At 48.8% G+C, this 21,696-nt stretch overlaps 1 protein-coding gene across 5 annotated transcripts in view; it reads right to left on the bottom strand.

Annotated features, from left to right (window-relative positions):
• Positions 1 to 3,497: 3,497 nt before the first annotated feature.
• The window catches only part of LOC105495846 (protein O-mannosyltransferase 2), a 47,743-nt gene continuing 29,544 nt past the window's right edge, over positions 3,498 to 21,696 (bottom strand). For 2 of the 5 annotated variants that reach the window (XM_011765701.3, XM_024797294.2), the window contains 12 exons: positions 19,809 to 19,875; positions 17,250 to 17,319; positions 15,213 to 15,291; positions 13,974 to 14,125; positions 13,443 to 13,534; positions 12,297 to 12,373; positions 8,877 to 8,948; positions 8,516 to 8,575; positions 8,318 to 8,423; positions 7,218 to 7,358; positions 6,927 to 7,041; positions 3,498 to 6,029 (listed from right to left, as the gene is read on the bottom strand). In XM_011765701.3, the coding sequence (XP_011764003.2) occupies positions 5,924 to 6,029; positions 6,927 to 7,041; positions 7,218 to 7,358; positions 8,318 to 8,423; positions 8,516 to 8,575; positions 8,877 to 8,948; positions 12,297 to 12,373; positions 13,443 to 13,534; positions 13,974 to 14,125; positions 15,213 to 15,291; positions 17,250 to 17,319; positions 19,809 to 19,875 (1,137 nt within the window). In that variant the 3' untranslated portion in view covers positions 3,498 to 5,923. Of the gene's footprint in view, positions 6,030 to 6,926; positions 7,042 to 7,217; positions 7,359 to 8,030; positions 8,117 to 8,317; positions 8,424 to 8,515; positions 8,576 to 8,876; positions 8,949 to 12,296; positions 12,374 to 13,442; positions 13,535 to 13,973; positions 14,126 to 15,212; positions 15,292 to 17,249; positions 17,320 to 19,808; positions 19,876 to 21,696 lie in introns of those variants that run through there. The other 3 variants (XM_024797293.2, XR_011625681.1, XR_011625682.1) reach the window with 3 other exon arrangements.

Below are 21,696 nucleotides of genomic sequence, written 5' to 3'. Positions count from 1 at the left end.
GCCCCGCGACGCCCGGGCTGGGCGCTTTAAAGCCGCCGCGGCCCCCGCCCCCTCCAGGCCAGCAAGGCGCGCGCTCCCTCCGCCAGCCGCTCTGGCCAGCGACGACCTGGTGGCCTGCGAAAGGCCCGGCCTGCAGAACGTAACAGACATCGCTGAGGCTCTCCAGGCCTCAGTTTCTCCTCCCGAGCCCCGAGGGCACTGTGTTGAATTTGGTCGCCTCAGGTAGGCGCTGCGTGCGCCCCCTCTCCCCAGGCCCCTCAACTCACGCATTGCTGGAGGCATTTGAGTTTGCCACCCACCTGGCCTGCAGGTCAGGCCTGGGAGGCGGCCTAGGGGCCTAGTTCTCGGTCTGACTAGGGCACCAGCACACGTTGGGGACCACCAGGGCTTTCAGCCGTAGGGACAGGGCCAAGACCACAGCCATTCCCAGCCAGGCCTGGGTTTTTCTGAGACTCCATCTTTAGAAATCCCTGAGATCAAGTTCTAATCCCAGCTCTGCTTGGCCAGGGTGGAAACTTAATTCTAGCTCTGCTTGGCCAGGGTGGAATCTTGAGGGAGTTCAGCTCCAACATTCTACCATTCCATGATTTAATTTTAATTTTAATTTTTCACCTCTCCCCTCCCTGGGCCCTCCCCACTTCCATGATTTTTTTTTTTTTTTTTTTAATGGAAGTACTGTTTAATTTTTCAGTAGAAGTTCAGATGATAGAATCCATGCTCCTCACTCAGGGTGTGCAGTTGGCCAACTGTCAATTAGAACTAAACTTTTCTGTTTCAAAGCAGAAGTTCCTCAGACCCCAGCCCAGTGCTGGTGACCCAGGTTAGGGAGGGCAAGCCCATTTCGCCTTTATTTCTCTCTCATTATTCCCTCAGGGGTCTCCAAGCCTATCTCCTCTGTCTGTCCACACCTCTCTGGGCCTGTTTCCTCAGTTGTGCAGCAAGGGGGTTGGGTGGCGAGGCCTCTGGGGCCTTTTAGTCCACCTCCTTTGGGTCCATGGATAGAAGGTGGGTATTCCTGAGTCCCCGGTTATGAACAGCTGGGGCTCCATGCCCAGCCCTGTGTTAGACATGGAGTGGTGAGTCCTGGTCTTGAAAATGTCTCCTTCTGGCCCTGAATCAGAACTGAGTGCCTCAGCAGAACTCTTCTTTCCTGCTCCCAGCCATGCCCCAGGAAACCACGTAGCTGTTCTCCCTCTTCCAAGGACTCAGGAGTTTGTGGTATCCCCTATTCTATTTCCCATTTCCTCACAAATCTCTGGGCTGGAGCAGGAGAGCAAGGCTGTAAGGCAGCCTGGAAATGCTGGTGTCCTAAGGTCCAGGAGGTCTCCAAGCAAGAGCACAAAGGGATGGGGGTTGAAGGGACAAGACATGATTAGACTTCCAGCTTGGGGTCTTGTGGACCTGCAGCCAGGTGCAACAGGTCACAGGGCAAGGCCATGTGTCACTGGTGAGCTTCACTCTTCAGTGCCCAGATGCTCAGTGCTCTGTGCAGGCCACCTGGCTGGTCTAAGATACTCCACTCTACCCAGCTTGCGCTTCTTGCCAGCAGTCTACACTTAGGACCCATCTTGTTTCCTCTCTCCTCTGGCCACGGTCTGGAGTCTGATGAGGTAGTGGGGGTTAATGGACCTAGCTAGTAAGTGGAGTCAGCACTCAAACCATGGCTTCACTCTTTGTCTTCCTAGAGCCAGGAGATACGTGCTAAGTAAGACACGCCAAGGTAAGTGCACTCTATCCCTGGTTCCTTCAAGAAAGGCCTGAGAATCTGAATGGGCCTAAGCGACGAGAGTGATGTATTCCCCCCACCAGGAGACCAAGGGTCTGAGCCCACATTTGAGGGGCTCGGTAAAAGTCACAGGAGTCTCCTCCCTGTGGGTCATCCGCCCAGGAGGTAAGAACCTAGAGGAGAGTTCAAGTACTGTCCCAGAGCCAGTGCTGGTCACTGAGGTCCATGTATCATTAATAATACAGAGCTGGCATTTATGTCTAGACACTGTTCTGGGCACCTTACTTCATTTCCTCTTTTCATCCTCACAATAACTCTACGAAGTAGGTGCTATTTATCATACCCTCGTTTTACAGCTCAGGAAACAGAGGCAAAGAGGTTAAATAACTAGCCCAAGGTCACATAGGTAATAAGCAGTGGGGCCAGGATTTGACCTCAGGTCTCTCTGGCCCATCCTGTAGGCCTCCATGCCTCCCTTGCTTTAATGGGCTGTGGCCAAGAGCCCCACCATAGTTCGGACCAAGCCATGGTCACCAGGTCTGGGTCAGCAGTGTGCTGGAGCCAGCATTTATATGGCTTTCAAGAACCAACTGTACGCATCTTTTTCCAACTTCTCATTCAGTGGCATCAAGTTGGTAGCTTAAAAAAGAACATACTGGGAATATTTACACCATGGAAATTGGCAAATGCTATACACACCAGTTTTTCCTCCCAGAACACCTGTTGTTAAACATCTACCAGCACACACTGATCTGGGTGCACTGGGAGAGCCTGGAAAACCTGGGCCCTAGATGAGCGGCTGCCGATGCATTAAGCAGAAGGCCCATGGGAAGGTGCTGCTCAGGGACCTCGGGCTGAGTGCTCAGGCCTTCTCTCCCGGGTATCTAGGGCTGCCAGGCTGTTCTGGGAAGGTGTTTCTAGTCCCAGGACCAGACTAGAGAGGCAGAAAAACCCCAACTTGGCACTGAGTCCTGGCTCTACTATTTACCCATCGCGAGACCTTAAGGCAAGTCACTTAATCTCTCATGGGTAGAACGGGCACAGAAACATCATCGACTTCACTGGGCCTTTATGAGGATTCAATGTCAGAGATGTGTTGAGACTTTGTAAACGAAGCTGTGCCACTCAAGGAAGAGCGACTTGGCCCCTTCCTAACCTGCCTGTCGTAGGCATGTTCCACCTCCTGAAGACCCACATGCCCCTCTCTCCCCACCAGCCCCCACCAGAGGGTGGCTAGGCAGTCCAGAAGCCCCCCAGTTCCACAGCACAGTGCTACTCCCCTCCCCCACTCTCTGTCCAACACTCAGGTCAGCTCCTGCTGCCTTTAGATCCTTAGCATCACTCCTCATAACAGGAGACCCCTGTCAAGATGCAGGACTCTGTTAGGCAGAATGGCAAGTTGCTCCAGTGCTGGGACACTCGGCTGTCTGGGAAGGGGACAACTGTACCTCTTCTTGCACTCCTTTCTATGCCGTGTGAGCAGGTTGAAAGAGGACAAATCAGAGGTCCAGCTTCCTATTTATTTTGGAGTCAGTTTAAATATACCAAAATGACAACCAATATTACTCAAATAACTGTATACATGGGGAGGTCCAAATGCCCCCTGGAGTAATCAGGCTCCCCTGCCCAGCCCAGGGCCTCTGCTGGAATTAGATCAGCCTCAGACATGACACACAGGGTGGTTCCTGCACTCAAAACATTCTTCTCAGGGAGGCCTTTCTGGGAGCCAGAGGGCAAGTCAGATTCAATTAAGTACAAGGACAACAAGGCATTCAAAACAACTGCTATTTATTATAAAAGTCAGTGGCTTCTGATTAGAAGCCTTTTTTTTTTTTTTTTAAAACCAAATAGGCTCAAGAAGCTGGATGGAGGTTGAACTGACTGACGAACATCTTCCTCTACCAGCGGTTTGTGGGACACATCACGTTTCTGCCAGTGCTAAGGCTAAAGCCCATATTCAGAGAGGCACCCTGACAGCCTTTCTCCAGCATCTTGCAGAAAACAGAACCTCAGCACTCAAAGCTACATCAACCCATGTGACCTTGCCCCCAGAGAAGCACCTGCCAGTTTGGGCATGGAGGAAGAGAAAGTGGGCAGGAAATTCTCCTTGGCTCCTTAGAAGGCAGTGGGAGCCCAGGGAAGCGTTCGGCCCCAGTGCAGCCTAACTGGGAGGGAGGGATGGGTAGAGGCTGCTGGGCTTCTCCTTCCTCACCCTCATGCGGGGTGGCTGCCCCTCTGGCTCCTTCAGAGCTCCTCCCTTCCAAGTTCCTACTGAGAAACAAGAAGGCACAAAGGAAAATCAGCCACCTCCTGGAGGTCACTGTGGGCCACCTGCTTTGCTAAGAGCCAAGCACAGATCCCTGCATTCTACCTGCAGGAGAGCCCACCCGGCTCAGAAGAAAGCAATTCTGCCTGTGGGGAGGAGAGGAAGGGAGGGGAGGGGAGGAAACATGGTGAGGTGGAAGCAGGGAGCAGAGCTTCTGCATCCCTCCTCTCCTTCCCTGCCAGAAATGCAATTAAGCAAGCAGCCCAGACTCAGCCGCACAGACAGCGCTTCCTGCTGGGGGAAGTCAAAAGGGCTGTAGCGGTGGGAGAGGGAGGTCATCAGGTCCCATATCTAATTAACCAACCTGCCTTGCTTTTGATGTTGCTGCATTTCCTCTATTAACATTAATGATGGTTGGTTTGAATGTCCAAGCATGGCCAGAAGCTTCCCTCCCCACCACCCAGTAGGTAGCACAGCCTGTCCCTGGGACCAATATCCAGTCTCCGTGGCAACCATCTCCTGAAGATGCTTTAAAGAGATCTGACCCTGTCAGAGTTGTTGGGAGCTACAGAGGGGGGAAAATGGAGTGTGGCAGATTCATCATTAAATCTTGAAGCATCAAAGTCCTCTGAGACAAAAGAAATATTTTGTCATGCACCAGGAAGGAGGAGGCAGGCTGAAGGGCTGGCCTTGGGTGGTTTGGTTCTACCACAGCGTTTTCTTCATCCCTTTCGGGGAGGAAGTGGAAGGGGCAGCTCTGAGCTTCTTGTTCGAGCTGCAGAGTGGTAGACGCAGGAAGCTGGGATGCATTTCTAGGTGCCGTGGGTCTTCATTGCTGCAGCAGTGACAGAGAGAAAGGGAATTGCCCACAGAGTGAGGGAGGGGTGAGCAGAAGAGGACTGTAGAAGTGACACTGGGAAAGCTCAGCAGGTGACAGGAACATTAGTCTGGAGAGGCCAGAGTCCCCATACCCCAGCACCACGCAGATTCCCTGTCCTGTCTCTCTGGGCACTAAGCAAGGTTCCCAAGGGCTCTCCCAGCAGCCAGGAGAATGCATCTGCCTTGCCCTCCAGGCCAGGCCAGATGCACTTGGAGAGACCCGGCCTCTGGCACACGGGGCCTGGAAACACTGAGCAGCCCAGGATAGGACATCATTCCTCCCCTGCATCTCACAGTGTGACAATCCCAAAAAACGAGGAACCAAGGACTAAGGCAGGCCGACGCTCCGGAGTCCGGTGCTCTCTGTGCGTCACGGGCAGGAAGTCCAGCTACCTGCAGCCACTGGGGGGCGTGGTGGGAGCCAGGCCCTCCAGCTCGGGGCGGTGCGCCTTTCTCCACGCTGGATTCATCTGTTTGTGGGAGCACAACTTTGACAGTCCCATCTGCTCTGCCTTTGGTGACATCCCAAGGTGAGGTCAGTATTCTCTGCCCTCAAGGCCCTCTTAGAGGTCTGAGAATTTTTTATGGATCTTACAAACTAAAACCAAAGAAATCCAACATGAAAAAAATACCAGAAAATACTGTAGCCTGGACTATTTTAGTTTATGACACTCAGCTGTCCACAGTTACATGGCCTGTATTCCACAGGGATATGGACAATGTGCCCTCACATACACACACACACCCCCACACCCACCCTCTGGCACCCGTCCTCCCCCACGCTGTGCACGAGGGAGCAGCCTGAGAGGTGCCATCCTCTCTGTGGTTCTGTGGTGCTGTGGTTCTGTGGTGCTGTGGACGGAGCTGCGGCTCTCTCCCGGCTCTCTCCAATGCTGGGTTCCATTCCCGCTGCACTGCCAGAGCTGGGTCCTGGTGGGCAGAATTCTTCAGGCTCCTTAGGCAGCTTCCTTACAGCTGGAAGGGTCCAGTACTGCTCCCCAGCTGGCTCTCCTAGGAAGTCCTGGACCCAGGATGGAATCTTTGCAGTGGCCTCAAAAGTCCCATGAGTCTAGCCACCTTAGTCCTGCCATCGGACTTTGGGGGTCCTGGGCCAGGGGACCAACCATCCCGTAAGCCAGAGGGTGGAAGAGGTAGAAGCTGTGAGAGAGAACCAGCAGGAAGCAGTTGGCACCCCCAGTGCCTCAGCTGAGGGGCTTTGAATTCCATTCCTCCTGCTGGAGCTCCGGAGAAATTCCCCATCGCCAAGCCCGGTTCTCTTTCATGGCCTTGTCTGTCTGAGTCCCGCTGGGCACACTGTAGCTGGACAGCTTAGTAGATGCTGACTCAGTGATAATCGTGGAAAGGGCTCTTCCCAAGAGGCCCAGGAGGGCAACCCTTCTAGGGGTCTCGTTATGGGCTATTTGGCCCGGAGTGTTTGTCAACATGTAAATGTAGCCCTCTTAGGCAGGCATGTGCTCACAGGTCACAGGCCCAACACCAAGTGGGGAACCGGGGAGACTTCCAAACAACTCTCCCTTCCAGCCCCTCAGCCCCACACTCCCCATTCCCACCCTTCCCACCCCACCCACCAAGAGCTGTTCCAGCAGGGGGCCACAGTGACTAAAGAGGGGTACCCTGTCTCCCATTGCCACTCAGTCCCCCCCCCACCCCAAGAGCTGTTCTGACAGGGGGCCATGGTGACTAAAGAGGGGTACCCTGCCCCCCATTCCCACCCTCCCCCTCTGGGAGCTGTTTTGGCAGGGAGTCACTGTGACTAGAGGGGTACCCTTCCAGGTGTGCTGGGATGGCACAAAAGCTGAACCACCAGCAAAAGGGGAAAAGGCAGATTAAGCCCTGCTTCTCCTACCTGGCTGCACATTAGGATCACCTAGGGGACTCTGGAAGCCATGGCCCCCCCTGGGCCGGGGTGAAGCGGAACCTCTGGGCATGGGCACTGGTGGTGTTAAAAGCACCACAGGGGATTCTCGAATGCATCAGGGCTGAGGCACCACTGAGCCCGCACTGGGAGGGCACGTGAGGTGCAGGGATGCTCACCTGTAGGCGGTTCCCAGGAGCAGGCTCAGGATTCCCACCACGTGGATGCCTCTTGCCAGGGGCCAAGAGGCCAAGCCCCAGGCACAGAGCCGCAGGAGGGTGTCCCACAGAATGCCTAGAGCAGAAGAGAGGAGAGAAACCTGGAGTCAGCCAGGCAGGGGATGACTTCCGGGCTACAGAAGAAGGAGCCACTCCAAGTCAAGGAGCAGAGAGTCACTCCCAGCACTGCTGCCCCACAGTGGCCCCCCCTCCACCTGCTCTGTCTCCCAAGTCCAGGTGGGTGGCACTGACCTGTCAACATGCTTGAGAAGAGCATGGCTGGGAAGTAGTGGTGGAAGTAGAGGACCCGGCCCATCAGGAAGAACGGGAAGTAATGGAGTGTCCAGCCGAGCAGGACCTGGCCGCCTCCTCGCAGCAGGACCTGGGACAACCCTGGGCCCAAGCAGCACAGCCCGGTCAGAAGACAAGGAGTGGGCAGAGATTCCAGGCTCTGGTCCAGCTCTGCCCCTTCCTTGCTGTGTGACCTTGAATATGTCACATCACCTCATTGGACCAACCCAAACCACGCTACAGAAACTGGAAGAAGAGAAGCTGGAGCTCGAGAACTCTGGTCAGGGTCCAGCCTAGTGAGGCCTGGGCACCAATGGCAGGTACACCAAGCACCAGCAGGAGGCAGCCCAGCCTCTAAAGAAACCCCTCTACACCTGCAGACAGCTTCACTCCCTACTTCCACCTCCCACATCTTTGCTGCCACACAGATCTTTGCAGCGGCAGACAAGTGCTAAGGTGAGGTCACAGGTGAGGATGGAGTGAGGGGGTGTCTGGGACTATGACTGTTCAGACAGACAGCTGCAGAGGCAAAAGGGCCTGTGTGACTGTCTCAGGTGCTATGGCCCATGGTCTGGCAGCCAAAGTTACCAAGAACAGCACTGGGATGGGAACCCAATAACCCTGGAGGCTCCTCTCTAGCCCAGAGAGGACAGGGCCATGAAACAAGGAGGTGACAGAAGAGAAAAGATGGGCAGCTGTGTACATAGCATGGGGCTAAAAGTGAGGGCGGTGGAGTCAGACTGCATGGGTTTGAGCCTCAGCTCTATCACTTACTAGCTGTATATCCTGGGACAAGTTTCTTAATCTCTTGGTTCCTTGGTTTCCTAATCCATAAAATGGGGGTCATAATTGCCAACGCTCTAGGGTTGTTGGGAGGAAGTAAAGTGTTTAACACAGCACTGGGTACTTGGGGGTCGTTAGCTTTCAAAAGCAAAGGATAAGGGAAGGTGTGGGGTGGTAAACATAAAGGATGGCCCATCAGCAGGCAGCCGGCCCTCCCCAGGGGTGCAGGCACTCTGCCACCACCAGGTCAGGGGAGGGAGAGCCCCAGGGGACCTGACCTGCAACCTCCGCTGGCAGCTGTGCCCCTCTCTGTATGGCTATAGCAATGATGCTCCCTGAGAGGAGGTAGAGGGCGATGCTCAACAGATTCAGCCACCAAACCACCTGTGCAGAAATGGGAACGGGCAGATGAGAACACAGCCACTCTCCATGGGCAAGTGCTCCAGGGCCTGAGCCAGGAATGTTTAGGCACTCACCGGGTTGCCAAGCAGATAGACTCGGAAGTCTGTGTCATTGATCCCTGAGAAGCGTAGGCCCTGTGGAACGGAGATCACCCTGCTGACCCAGGTCCAGCCCATCCCTGGCCACACCCATTAGGGGGAGGAAGATGGTCTTCCTTCACAGATAGGGAGGCTGGACATGAGGCTCAGGCTATGCAAATTCTACATGAGCTCTCTGGGAAGGCAGGGTCAGAATTAGGGCAGAAAACAGAGCCCTGCCTCTGGCCAACCCATCCCAGGATCTGCCTGCCCTAGCACACCCACCCCCACCTCCACCGTCTCCCTGGTCTCGTTCTTGGCTCCATTTCCTGGGAGGAGCCCCAGCCTCAGATCCTACCTGATAGTTGATAGGCCAGTGCCAGGGTTTGGATGTGAACTCATTGTCCTTGGGTTTGAGGCCACTGTTCCCCTGCATGAAGGTAGCAAAGAAAAGCTAGTCAAGACGGAGATCTGGAGAGTTGACAGAAATGTGAGGCCCAGGTTTCTCTGATACAGGGCCAAGCGCCGAGCACAACCTTCTCTTCTTCCCTTCCCTTGCAGAGAAGAATCAGGGATCATTTGCAGCCACTGTCTGCCTGCCTACAACAATTGCTTTACTTCTGCCAAACAAGCCTCCATTTCCCATAAGGGGTCCATTCCAACCCTCTACGCTAGGGAAAAAGAAGGGAAAGGGGAATGAGGAAATTGTTCCAATGGGCACAAAATATATACCCATCTGCCAAGCCAAGGACAAGGTGTGAAAATGATGGGAAAGGGGATATAAAATGAGGCTTACTGCCAGGTGCAGTGGCTCATGCCTGTAATCCCAGCACTTTGGGAAGCCGAGGTGGGTGGATCACCTGAGGTCAGGAGTTCGAGACCAGCCTGGCCAACATGGTGAAACCCCATCTTTACTAAAATATACAAAAAATTAGCTGAGCGTAGTGGTGGGTGCCTGTAATCCCAGCCACCTGGGAGGCTGAGGCAGGAGAATCACTTGAACCCGAGAGGTGGAGGTTGCAGTGAGCCGAGATCACACCATTGCACTCCAACCTGGGCAAAAAGACCAAGACTCAGTCTCAAAAAAAATTTAAAAAATTTTTTTAAAAATAAGGCTTACTTATTTGTTCCCTTCAGGGGCCAATTTCAAATAGAAAAGTGGAAACTCTCATGCATGCCTAGACTTGGAAGAGGTTACTTTAGCCTAGTGTTTCTCCACCATTTTTTCCCACCACTGCCCCTCTACCAGGAGCGCTTCTAGACAAGTGTTTCCCTAAACATCCTCCATGACATTTTAATACTTTATACTGTACATCTCACTTGTGCTATATACATAAAAAATAAGTTTGGTTTTTTTTTCCCCTCCAAGAACACATTTCATCTACTGGGAGAGAAATCAACCCCAATGCATGCTTTGAAGGACCCAGACACAGCCTCCCTAATCCAGCAGCCAAGAACATCTGCTAACCTGTCTCTACAGGGCAAACCAGGTCTTTGCTAAAACAGGAAGGAGTAGGGTCAGGATCCGGGATTTTAACCACTAGGACTGGGGTGAGCCTCATCACTGGGACAGACTGGAAAGGCCTTTCCCCGGAAGGGGAGTCAGCTGCCATGACTTAGGCCGGAGCTTCTCCGCCTCAGCACTCCCGACATTTCGAGCTGAAGAGTCTTTGTTGTGAGGACTGTCCTGTGCATTGTAGAGTGTTTAGCATTCCTGGCCTCCACTCACTGAATGCCAGTAGCACTCCTACCCTCAGCCCCTCGGTTTCCCAGCCAAAAATTTCTCCAGACATAGCCAAAAGTCCCAAGAGGCAAAATTGCCCTCAACTGAGAACCACTGGGATAGCCTAAGAAAGATCCAGAAAGTTCAGTGGACTGCCACCCAGTGCCTTAGGAATCCAGTTTGTCAAGGGGATGGGAAGAGTTTACAGGCCTCTGCATGGTGGAGAGGTTGTGCCTCCAAGGTCAAAAGTGCACTGGGGGCATCAGACACAAAGGGGACAGCTGCACAGTCCCTGAGTCACTGTGGCCCTTTGAAGGACCTGGGAATGAGGAATGAATCATTCTGGACCCCTGGAGCAGCTGCTGAGGGAAACCAGTTCCTTCACATTGTACAGTTTGGTCCCAAACCCAAGGACTCCAGTCAGAACTGTACCAAGCCAAGGGAATCTTATTCACTACATTAAACTCTGAGAAATCCTGCTCTGTTGCTAAACTAAGAGAGAGAGGAAAGAAAAATCTGCAACCTTCACAGGCATATGTACTTGTAAGTTGTTCTCTATGGCTGAAATCTGGATGGGCTCATTCCTGCAACTGCACCAGGCAAGGCAGCCTTCTCCTCCAGGTCCCGGGCCACTACTCAGCCGGCAGAAGAGCCCTGCCCCTGCAGTTTCTGTAGTCTGGACTCAGTGTTCTCGTCTCTTTCCCCTCCCTGACTCTTTGTTGGCCGAATAAGAAAGCTCTCCTATTTCCCTTTTCTTCTCTGACTCTACTTCTTAGATGATGAAAGACAAAATGAAATTCCTAGATTTAGTCTTAAAATTTGACCCAGGCCCAGAATGATATTCTGACTGACAGGCACATGTTCAAAAGAGCTAAGCCGTCAGGCCACAGTGACAGCTACAAGCAGAGAGTCAGAGAGGAAGTGACCCAGAGATGCTTAATGTCAACTCATCACCTCCCAATGTGCAAAAATGACAAAATTTCAATTTTAAAAATTTAATCTGGTGAAATAAGTCAACTATATTTCCTGAGTACTGCTTACATAATCACTTCCAGGAAAGTCCACTCGACAGTGGCTTACCAGGGGAAAAATAACAAGCGCTCCACCTCCCTGCAGTGCTGTGGGTAGAGGGATAATCACAGAGCTGGCTTGAGATAGTGATTCTTAAACATTATTCCTGCAGAACACAGGTTTTCCATAAGCCAGAATAAGGGGCTCTTCCACTAAACAGCAGGATGACAGCCGGGGAAAATTTAAGCTAGTGAGTAGAATTTTCTCAATTTAAAGATTTCTTCTCTGAATTTTTCTTAAACCTTTGATGCTACAACTGCTGTCAGCCACTAATGATAGACAGCGCAAACAATGTCTTTGAAAATCTTAAAAAAGAATCAACCATGCCCCGCCTAAGCAGTTTCTGTCCAGGAATATGAGTGGGCTTGTGGCTGGGATTTCATGCTGCGTATAAACAACACACTCAAATTAGCTATCCATCCTAACTGATCCTGATTTCGTATGATGGAATGAACTATCAGTATCTCATGATCTTCAACTAAGAGCACTATGATTTTCAGGGGCTCTGCCACTTGGACAGATTTACAGATCACTTAGAGGTGGAGGAGTGTAGTGGTAACTAGCAGTAACACTAAAAGCCTACCAGCCTGGCTCTGAGGGCTGGATCTCCCTCCTACACTTAGCTGTGTGATCCTGGGCAAGTTCCCCGACCTCTCTGTACCTCAGTTCCCTCTCCTGTAACTGGGAATGACAGCAACCTCCACATGATTGTAATAAGTATCAGATGAGTTGATAAATGTACAGTGCTTCACGTAGTGCCTGGCATGAGCTGTACAAGCATTCACTGGTATCATCAACATCACCACCATCCTCATTCTGTGGTGAGGGAAATGCCTTTGAGGATCACGGAAAGCCATAGTGAAGACGCTTTCAAATTCCTCCACAAGGGGGAATGGATCTGTAGCATGGCATTGACTTGTGATCCAAAGTCATGGCTGCCCAAAAGCTCTTAGAGATGCCATGAAATGAGAAGGGGACACATACCCGGATCATGACCATGTGGGATTCTAGCAAGATCTCAGGAAAACTGGGCTGCAGCACATTCAGGCTGATGTTTGGCACTAGGGGAAAAAAAGGCAGGAGAAAAGCCTTTGTCATACATTCTCTCCTCAGTCTGTCCATGGTACCCACATTCCCACCAGAATACAAGTGCAACCTTGCTGACAAGTTGACAACTGTTGAAGAGACAGAAGAAAGCTTGGCCCAATTCTTGATCATCTACTTAGCTGTATGAAGAACTCATCAGGCATTCTGAGAAATGCAAAGGAAACAGACCAGGAGGCTTCACCTGCTTGGTACTCCGACAGCTCTCAGCACCATCACTTTTCACTGTGGTACTGGCTCAAATGCTGCTCTCCTATTAGGCATAAGGGACAGCTGCACAGCCCCCGGTCACTGTGGCCTTTTGAAGGGCCTGGGAATGAGGAATGAATCATTCTGGACCACTGGAGCAGTTGCTGTCGGGACAAGGACCAAGTCTGTCTCCTCACCAATATGTCCACAGGGCCCCACATGGTTCCTGGCATACTTGATACAAGAGTTGTTGAATTAGTTGATTAGTGGGTTTGGCTAGATTGGGTGGGAAGAACAAAATGAAGGCACACATAAGCTTGAGGTGGGTAGTTTAGGAAAACAGATGATGAATCCAAATACTTTCTGAGTTGAAGCTGACAATGCAGTGGAAATATCAAATTGGAGCTTGGGTGTAGAGAGTGGGGCACAGATTAGGGTTGTGCTTGTCACTTTCTATAAAAGCGTTGGCTGGATATGTGGGGGACGGGGAAGCGACTCTACACTGAGGCATAAAGGGAAAGTACCAGCTTGCTCCAAGCCTGGAGGCTGGGGAGGTGCCCATGGTGCAGGGGAGAGAGGAGCCCAGAGGCAGACGAGACAGATGGACCTGCAGATGGCCACTGGCCACTTTACAGAGAGGAGTTTACGGAGGGAGTAGATGAGAAGGAAAGGAGTATGCTATGTAGGTACAGACAACTCCAGAAAGAGAGTGTTAACAAGGAACAAACAGCAGCAAGTTGAAGGGAGAGCAGAGTCTACAAACGCTTACTTTTCTAAGATAAGGGTTTCTTATACATGTTTCCCTCCAGAGCCAGCCCAGAAAGTGACCTCACTCACACTTGGGATTGATATGGTCCTCCACATTCCAGATGGAGTTGAGGGTTTCTTTCAGGTATGGGGTGCAAGTAACTTCCAACTGCTCCCAGCCCCTGTGAAAAGCAGAAGTCACAGATGTCTCTCAGAAGACCTGAAATCCACCAGAGAGCAGCACTGTCTTCTGCTCTTAAATCCACAGGCTCCTTCTCTTTTCCACCTGGTGGCCATTATTTCTTCATGTTCCATGTTGGACAACTATTCTAGGATAGTCCAGCATACAGTAATCCCATTTTTGAAAGAGACCTAGACCCAGAGAGTTATTAGCACCAGCCAGATGTGAAAATGTTGAACTATCAGAACACATAAAACACCAAAGCTGCCCTGGAGTTCTGTGCTCCATAATACACCCGATGCCTACTCTCCCTCCATCTGCCACTAAGAACAAGCAGACAGGAGGCGAACACGGGAAAATGAAAGCTTCTGGCATACTCCTTGTAGAGTGAAAGGAAAATCAGGACCCTTGATTGGGACAGCAAAACCCTAGAGACTTACCACTTGGGCAGAACCTTTCCCGAGGAGCCCAGGACACAACCTGTGACCAAATGGATGAGGCGAATTCGACTTCTCAGCACTTTGATCCGGTTTCCAAATTTTCTGTTTACAACCTCAATCCGCCAGAAATCATTTGAGTCCCCTGTTCCATTCTGCCACAAAAACCAAGAAAAAAATACAAAGAAAGTGAGGGGACTTTAGAGAAAATATGTCAGAAAGGGAAATGGCCACCTTCAGATGCCACCATGTTATGAAGGTCAAAGACCAAATCGGGCTCAATGATAGAGATGGGCGAGGTTACAAGAAGGCCAAAGAAATATCCCAGGTGACTGGCATTGTCCCAAAACTCACTATTACAACCAAAACACAGTAGTATGACCCCTGGAACCAGAAGTCCAACTCTTTACTTCATAGAACTGGAGTTCAAGTTCTAAATAGATGTCTTTGCCCTTCAATCAAACTCAAGACATCACTCTGAGCCAACAGAAACAGATCTGGGCCATTTGCATCCATTACCTTGGCCATCTAGGTACTCACTCATCTAAGCCAGAAAGGTCTGGCCTGGCTGTCGCACTTTGGAAATTAAGACGTGTATGTCTAATTCTTCTCAGAAGATGCCCACTAAGAAGATCAGAACATTCACAGTCTTGACCTAGCACAAATGTGGGATAAGCAAACAGAAAGAGGGCTGGGAAATCCACCTGAAGGCCAGAATCTGTATACAGTTTTCCACTAGTAGTTTTTGTCTTCAGTTACTCCCAAAGCCATAAGTACTCATAGAGCTTTTACTCTATTAGCTGCATCTCTTTGAGGTAGTAAAATACAAAAGCTGCAGAACACGGAAGTGATACTTAAAATAAAGCCAATGAGAACTTGGGATCTGGCAAAAGATAAACATACATGTTCATCGGGGGCCATACTGTGGGTCCTTGTTTTCTATGTCCAAGGTGATTTTAAAAGAGATCCAAATAGTATTCATATTTGATATTTATTAAGTATCAAAACATGTAAATGGCATGGTTATTATGTGAGGAGAGAGATGGAGACAAACAGACATCATAGGCTGCTTTTCCCACAACAAGCCTAGCCAAAAAGCTCCCAAATGTTAAGAGACTCCCTGTGCAGCCTCTTATCCTCAGGAACATTCCAGAATTCTGGGGAGGAGATATCCCACCACACAACCCTGAGCCAAGGCCCATAACTTTTTACATCCTGCTCACACCCCCGTTGCTTACTTACTATGCCATAGCCGGTGACCTGATAGTGCTTCCGGGTCAGGGGGGCCTCATGATAGTGACTGTGCAAGTTCCGGGAAGTTCTAGAAGTTAGAAGAGAGAAGTGTCATTATCCTATAGAAAGAAGATGTGCAACATTTCTTCTTTTACCAAGGATGTTCAGAGTCATCTGTCAGGATAAGAAAAATTAGAATCTGAACTATTAAATCCAACATATCAGGAACTTTTTTCCTATTTACTCTCAAGAAATATCATGAGAACTGGAGAAGAGATGAGCCCAAACCAGGAGAGACAGATGGTAGGAGCACTGGACGGCATGCCAAGAAAGGGGCTAACTTTAGGTGCTGGCAGGGAGGTGGGGGGCGACTTTCACACATTTAGTAGCTTTGAAGCACTCAGCTTGCCTGACTTAGGAGGCAGGTTTGAGGAGAGGAAAAATTAAAACTTGTAATCTGCATGGCCTGATCTAGGTAACCTCCTCACTGCCACTTACTCTTTCTGCTCCCATCACCAGGTTTTTAAAGTAGACTTCTGTGGAGGATGAGAGGGGTTTAATTTAGCTTTTATTTATTTAGTTTTATGTAACAACTCTCACTTTTATCTGGAACGAGTAATAAATGTTCATTATAAAATTTGTGAAAATTTGCAAAAGTAAAATTTAATTACAATAAATTTTTATTAATGACAAAATGAAATTTATTTAATAAAATAAAAATTTTAAGTATTCAAAATCCAGCTGACTCGGAAAAAAACCACAGCTAATTGCTTCTCTCTCTCTCTCTACACACACACACACACACACACACACACACACACACCCTTGATATTTAAAAATTTGTATCCGATAATTCCAGTCTATGAAATGTTTACGGGTCTGCTCCTGCTCTCTGTCATTTCAGCTTGTTCTTGCACACAGTGCCCTATTTTCTTGTGTGCTTTGTTACTTTTGGGCATGTACTATTGTCACTAAAAAACTATTTATGGGAATGAATGACAATGTCTTTCTCCAAAGAGGGCTTACATTTGCTTTTAGCCATGTACCTAGGAGACATGACCAATCTAGGATCATGTTCATTTAAATTCATGGCTTGGAGATTCTGAGATCATCCGGGTGACATGAATTTGAGCCCCAAGTTCATGTGAGGATCAAATGGTAGTTCCAACTTCTCAGGAACTAAGGACAGTTCACTACCCAACCCCCAACACTTAGCTGGGTCCTAAAGTAATTTTTCCTGGGCACAGGTGCATAGGGCAGATTTAGCCTTACCCTAAGCCTTTGGGGGTTCCAAATACGGGGAAGGATAACTTAATAAATTTGCCACTTTGGGTGAGCCTAGAGGTTTGACTTTAAAACCTCTTCTCTCAGGAGGCAGCCAAAAGTCAAGATTGTGGGATCAAAGCAAAAGTGGCTTCAGTGTCTCACTTATTTCTCTGGATTCCTCATTTCACTTAGGTTTTGGCCTGGTAACTCTTTAATATCTTGTCAGCCTTTTTATGCTCTTAAGAAGTCTTTATATTATTCCAGCATTTTTAGTCATTTTCAGTGAGAACACTGGTTAAATAAGCTAGCTTGCCATATTCTCAGAAACAGACTCCTACGTCTTTCTAAAGGCAGCCACTTAAGAAGCAGCTTTGGGAGCTGGGTGTGATGGCTCATGCCTGTAATAGCAACCATTTGGGAGGCTGAAGCGGGAGGATCGCTTGAGCCCAGGACTCTGAGGCCAGCCTGGGTAACATAGTGAGACTGTGTCTCAAAAAAAAAAAAAAAAAAAAAAAAAAAAAAAAAAAAAAAAGCAGCAGCAGCCTTGGGCAACTCAAATTTTCCTCTAGGAAATGGGAAACTGAAAGGTCCCCAGTAGGCAGGGGCAAAGGCTGGCCTGCAATTTCATCACCTTCATGAAATGCTTCTCCTATTCTCGCACTGCAGCCTTGCTCCATTGACCAGAGACTTATCAAAATCTAACTTCTGTTTACTTCTTAAAATAACTGCCTCCCCTTGGTGCCCATACCATTTATTTATCCAAACTGCAAATAGACTTACTCTTTGTGTTCTAGTCGAATAATGTCTCCATGTCTTACAAACTCCACTGGGAAGGAAGGGTCTAGGGGATCTGCCAAAAATAAACAAGCATTGATATCCAAAATCACTTACCAGGCTAGTATTAATCAAGGGCTGACTGGTAAAGGGTTACAGTACCATGTGGTGTCTGCTAGAGGTATAACCAGGTACTCTCAGACCAGACAGGAAGGACCCCTAAATTGTCTTGGGGGACTAGAGAAGGCTGTCCCAGAGACAATGCTTCAAAAGTCTCCTAAAGGAAAGGGAGGATTTTGTCAGGTGGACAAGCGGGGAAAAGGCACTAGAAGTGTGAAAGAAGAAAACTTCTGGCCGGGCACAGTGGCTCACGCCTGTAATCCTAGCCCTTTGGGAGACTGAGGCGGGCAGATCACCTGAGGTCAGGAATTTGAGACAAGCCTGGCCAACATGGTGAAACACCATCTCTACTAAAAATACAAAAAATAGCCAGGCGTGGTGGCGCACACCTGTAGTCCCAGCCACTCGAGAGGCTGAGGCAGGAGAATTGCTTGAACCCGGGAGGCGGAGGTTGCAGTGAGCCAAGATTGTGCCACTACATTCCAGCCTGGGTGACAGAGCAAGACTTTGTCTCCAAAAAAAAAAAAAGAAGAAGAAGAAGAAGAAAAACTCCTTTGATGAATAGCAAATGGGTTTCATACTGTAAGGGTGGGTGGGGTGGGGGAGAGTGGGAACAGATGAGGCTATGAACGAGTGTGGCCAGACTGCATATTCCAGGCGGGAATGTGGCCTTTACTCAATAGGCACTGAAGCCCCACTGGAGCTTAAGCTGGGAATAATAAGACTTTAGTAGTAATAATAGTCTTCTAAAAAGTAATTCCATACAAATGACCACTTGCCCAACTCTCCTCAAAATCAAATAAACCCTGACAATTGTGCCAGCGAGTATCTTGTCTTTGGCAATAAACTTGCTAAATGTGAGGCGAAGAATGACGAAATGATTAAGGGACTACTTCTGTATCATCTCAAAGTCAAGACCAATCAGGATCTAGAAAGGTGATGACATGGAAAAGGAGCTGGCAGTAATCATAGCAACACAGAATGGATCCTTGCAAATTTCTGTCCCAAACAGTGAGATACCAACACACTATAAATAGATCAAGGTCAGGAAAGATAAATTTGCCAGTGCAAATCACTGGCTCTCGAGAGAATCAGATAACTCAACTGAAGAGATGCCCATTTCCATGCTGCCTGTTAGGGTCTCTTAAAAGCATTAATTAGCAAGATGACAAATCAAATAAGTCAATAGGGAGTGAGGCTTTATTTCATATGCATTTGGTGGGGAGGGGCATTTATAGCCGTCAAGAACACAAAGACCCTAGTCTATAAAGCTCCCACAAAATCCTTAATCATTTCGATGAAATGCAACCATCTTAACTCAGAAGTCACAATAGAATAACAGACTAGGAATGTCAAAGACTCGGTTCATGACCACACGATGGAAGTAAAACTGGTCTTCCCTCGTAACTCCTCACTGCGATAGAACACTCACATTTGGCCTGCTGAAACAATCAATATCCATTATAAAGGTATAGAAACAGACTCTGCCCAATGGTGTCATAATTTATCCTACTAAGGAGCAGAATGCAAAGTGGTTGTATACACCACATTTCTAGCCTACATGGCAATAACAGGAGGTGGATTTAGGTGAGTAGCTGCCCATTTCTCCACAAAGGCCCAGGAGCAGCTAAGCTGGGATAGTCTAAGCCAGGTGGGATTTGCTGAGGAGTCACAGAGATACCTGTGGCACAAGACCGTCAGCAGAGATGACAGGCTCAGAAGGTGAGTGTTAGATGCCCTCTGTTCTCTCCTCAGCTGCAGCAGAGGCACAGCCTGCAGGTAGCTAGCTGTCTGACCAAAGAAAGGAAGATCTGGCTCCAGTCTTACTCTTGTCATAAAGCCCTGAGAGCCCGATAGGTGTGCTGCAGAGTTACTTCACCCAGGCCAGTTGGGAACAGATCAGCAGGCATTGAGTCACATCCCAGGAATTAGTCTAGACAAATTCCAGTCACAGGACTAGTAGCCCCTCAGATCTCCAACTGACTGACTCAGGCCAGGGCTGAGCGGTGGGCAGAATTCTATCTTATCAAGACAACCTAAGCCGCACCACATGCTACAGTGTGCAATGTTTGGTGTGCTCTATGTCAGAAATGAGAGCAGCAGCCAGGTGCCCTCAGCTGGGGCCACTCACCAGCCCCCAGTGGCATGCTCAAGTAACCTCTACTTGGATTAAATCTGGGCTCTGCTATCTGTCTTCAAAATGACAGCTCTAAGAGCAAGTTCTTACCTGTTTTGTTCAATGCTTATCCCCTATGCCAACAACAGTGCTTGGAACACAGTAGGTGCTTAATAAATAATAATCAAAAGGATAATTGAGATAAGTAAAGGTGTCAAAGATGGTTAGCAAAGCTCATCTCAGGATCATTCTTTTGCAGGCATGAGAAATCTTAAGGAGGGCTCAGAGAGAGTAACAGCACAAGAAGCATCAGTCTCTGACCACATTACCTGAATTTGTGTTATGTTTCTTGATAATCCACAGGTTGTTGTAGTCCTTGTGCAAATAGGTGGTGACCTGGGTAGGGAGTGGGAGCGGAGGGAAGAGGAGGCAGGAGGGAGAATACCATCACTATCAGCACAGCTGGCCAAGAACAATCAACATCAAACCAACATTGCTTAAGCCAATTTCAGAATCCCTAGCCACCAACCTGAGGGGTCATGTTTCCCAATGGGGCTGAGATGTAGCATTGGTGAGTGAAATTCTCTCCTTCCTTCTGCATTTAGAGGCCTTGTCTCACAAGAGCCTTTTTGTCTCTTTGTATCTTTCTGCATCTTGTCCTAAAAGTTCTATCCAGCCTTCTAGAGGGAGGAACCATGAGGCCTTATATAATCGACTTCAGCACAAAAACAAAATGAGTATTTAAGTGCATTTTCAAAGTAATTAAAGCCGGGCGTGGTGGCTCATGCCTGTAATCCCAGCACTTTGAGAAGCCGGGGTGGGCATATCACCTGAGGTCAGGAGTTTGAGATCAGCCTGGCCAACATGGTAAAACACCGTCTTCACTAAAAATACAAAAATTAGCTGGGTGTGGTATATGCCTGTAATCCCTACTACTCGGGAGGTTAAGGCAAGAGAATCGCTTGAACCCAGGAGGTGGAGGTTGCAGTGAGCCAAGATCACACCACTGCACTACAGCCTGGGCAACAGAGCAAGACTCCATCTAGAAAAAAAAAAAGTAATTAAGATCATGCCTCAAACTTTCTAAATGAAAAATTCATGCTATTATATTTTCTATAATGTGGCCAAATGAAACTAAAAAGCTCCACAGATATCCTCTCCTAGAATTTAACTCACATTTTATACAAAAAATCTGGAAACAGTATGATTGTCTAGTAACAGAAAAATAGTTAACATGATAGTATGTCCTGGGATAGAACATTATACAGCCATAAAAAATGTTTCAGAGCATTTTTTTAGCAACATGGGAGAAGACTCATGAAATGCTGATGCTGAAAATGGCTACCATTTATTACCAGGCACTGTTCTAAGCATTGGGCAAGTCTTTTTTTTTTTTTGAGATGGAGTCTCACCCTGTTGCCCAGGCTGGAGTACAGTGGCACAATCTTGGCTCACTGCAAGCTCTGCCTCCTGGGTTCATGTCATTCTCCTGCCTCAGCCTCCTGAGTAGCTGGGACTACAGGCGCCTGCCACCACGCCTGGCTAATTTTTTGTACTTTTAGTAGAGACGGGGTTTCACCGTGTTAGCCAGGATGGTCTCGATCTCCTGACCTTGTGATCTGCCCGCCTTGGCCTCCCAAAGTGCTGGGATTACAGGCACGAGGCACTGCGCTGGGCTGATTTTTTTTTTTTTTTTTAGTAGAGATGGGGTTTTGCCGTGTTAGCCAGGATGGCCTCGATCTCCTGACCTTGTACAAGATCTGCCCACCTTGGCCTCCCACAGTGCTGGGACTACAGGCGTGAGCCACCGCTCCTGCCTGGGCAAGTCTTCTCTCATTTAACCATCATTACAGCTCTATGCCGTAGTACGGTTATCCCCACATTACTTACAAGGAAACTGACGTTAAGTAATTTGCTCAAGGTCACACAGCTCATGAGTTGGGGAGACAGAATTCAAACCAGGGCAGCTAAATAAATGCTCCCAGGATAGAGACTAGATACATCCAATTATGCCAATTATGTAAACAAGTAGAGAACTCTTACAAATGAGTTTTTATAACCCCAACTGGACAAAATATGACCAATTTATAGTCATATGCCACATAAAGACATTTTGGTCAACAACCAACTGCATATATGATGGTTGTCCCATAAGATTATAATACCATATTTTTACTACACCATTTCCATGTTTAGATATGTTTAAGTTAATACAAA

Source organism: Macaca nemestrina, chromosome 7, assembly GCF_043159975.1.
Source record: "Macaca nemestrina isolate mMacNem1 chromosome 7, mMacNem.hap1, whole genome shotgun sequence".
Classification (NCBI taxonomy): domain Eukaryota; kingdom Metazoa; phylum Chordata; class Mammalia; order Primates; family Cercopithecidae; genus Macaca; species Macaca nemestrina.
Note: the sequence above shows the minus strand (reverse complement) of the source record. Positions and strands in the feature narration are given on the sequence as shown.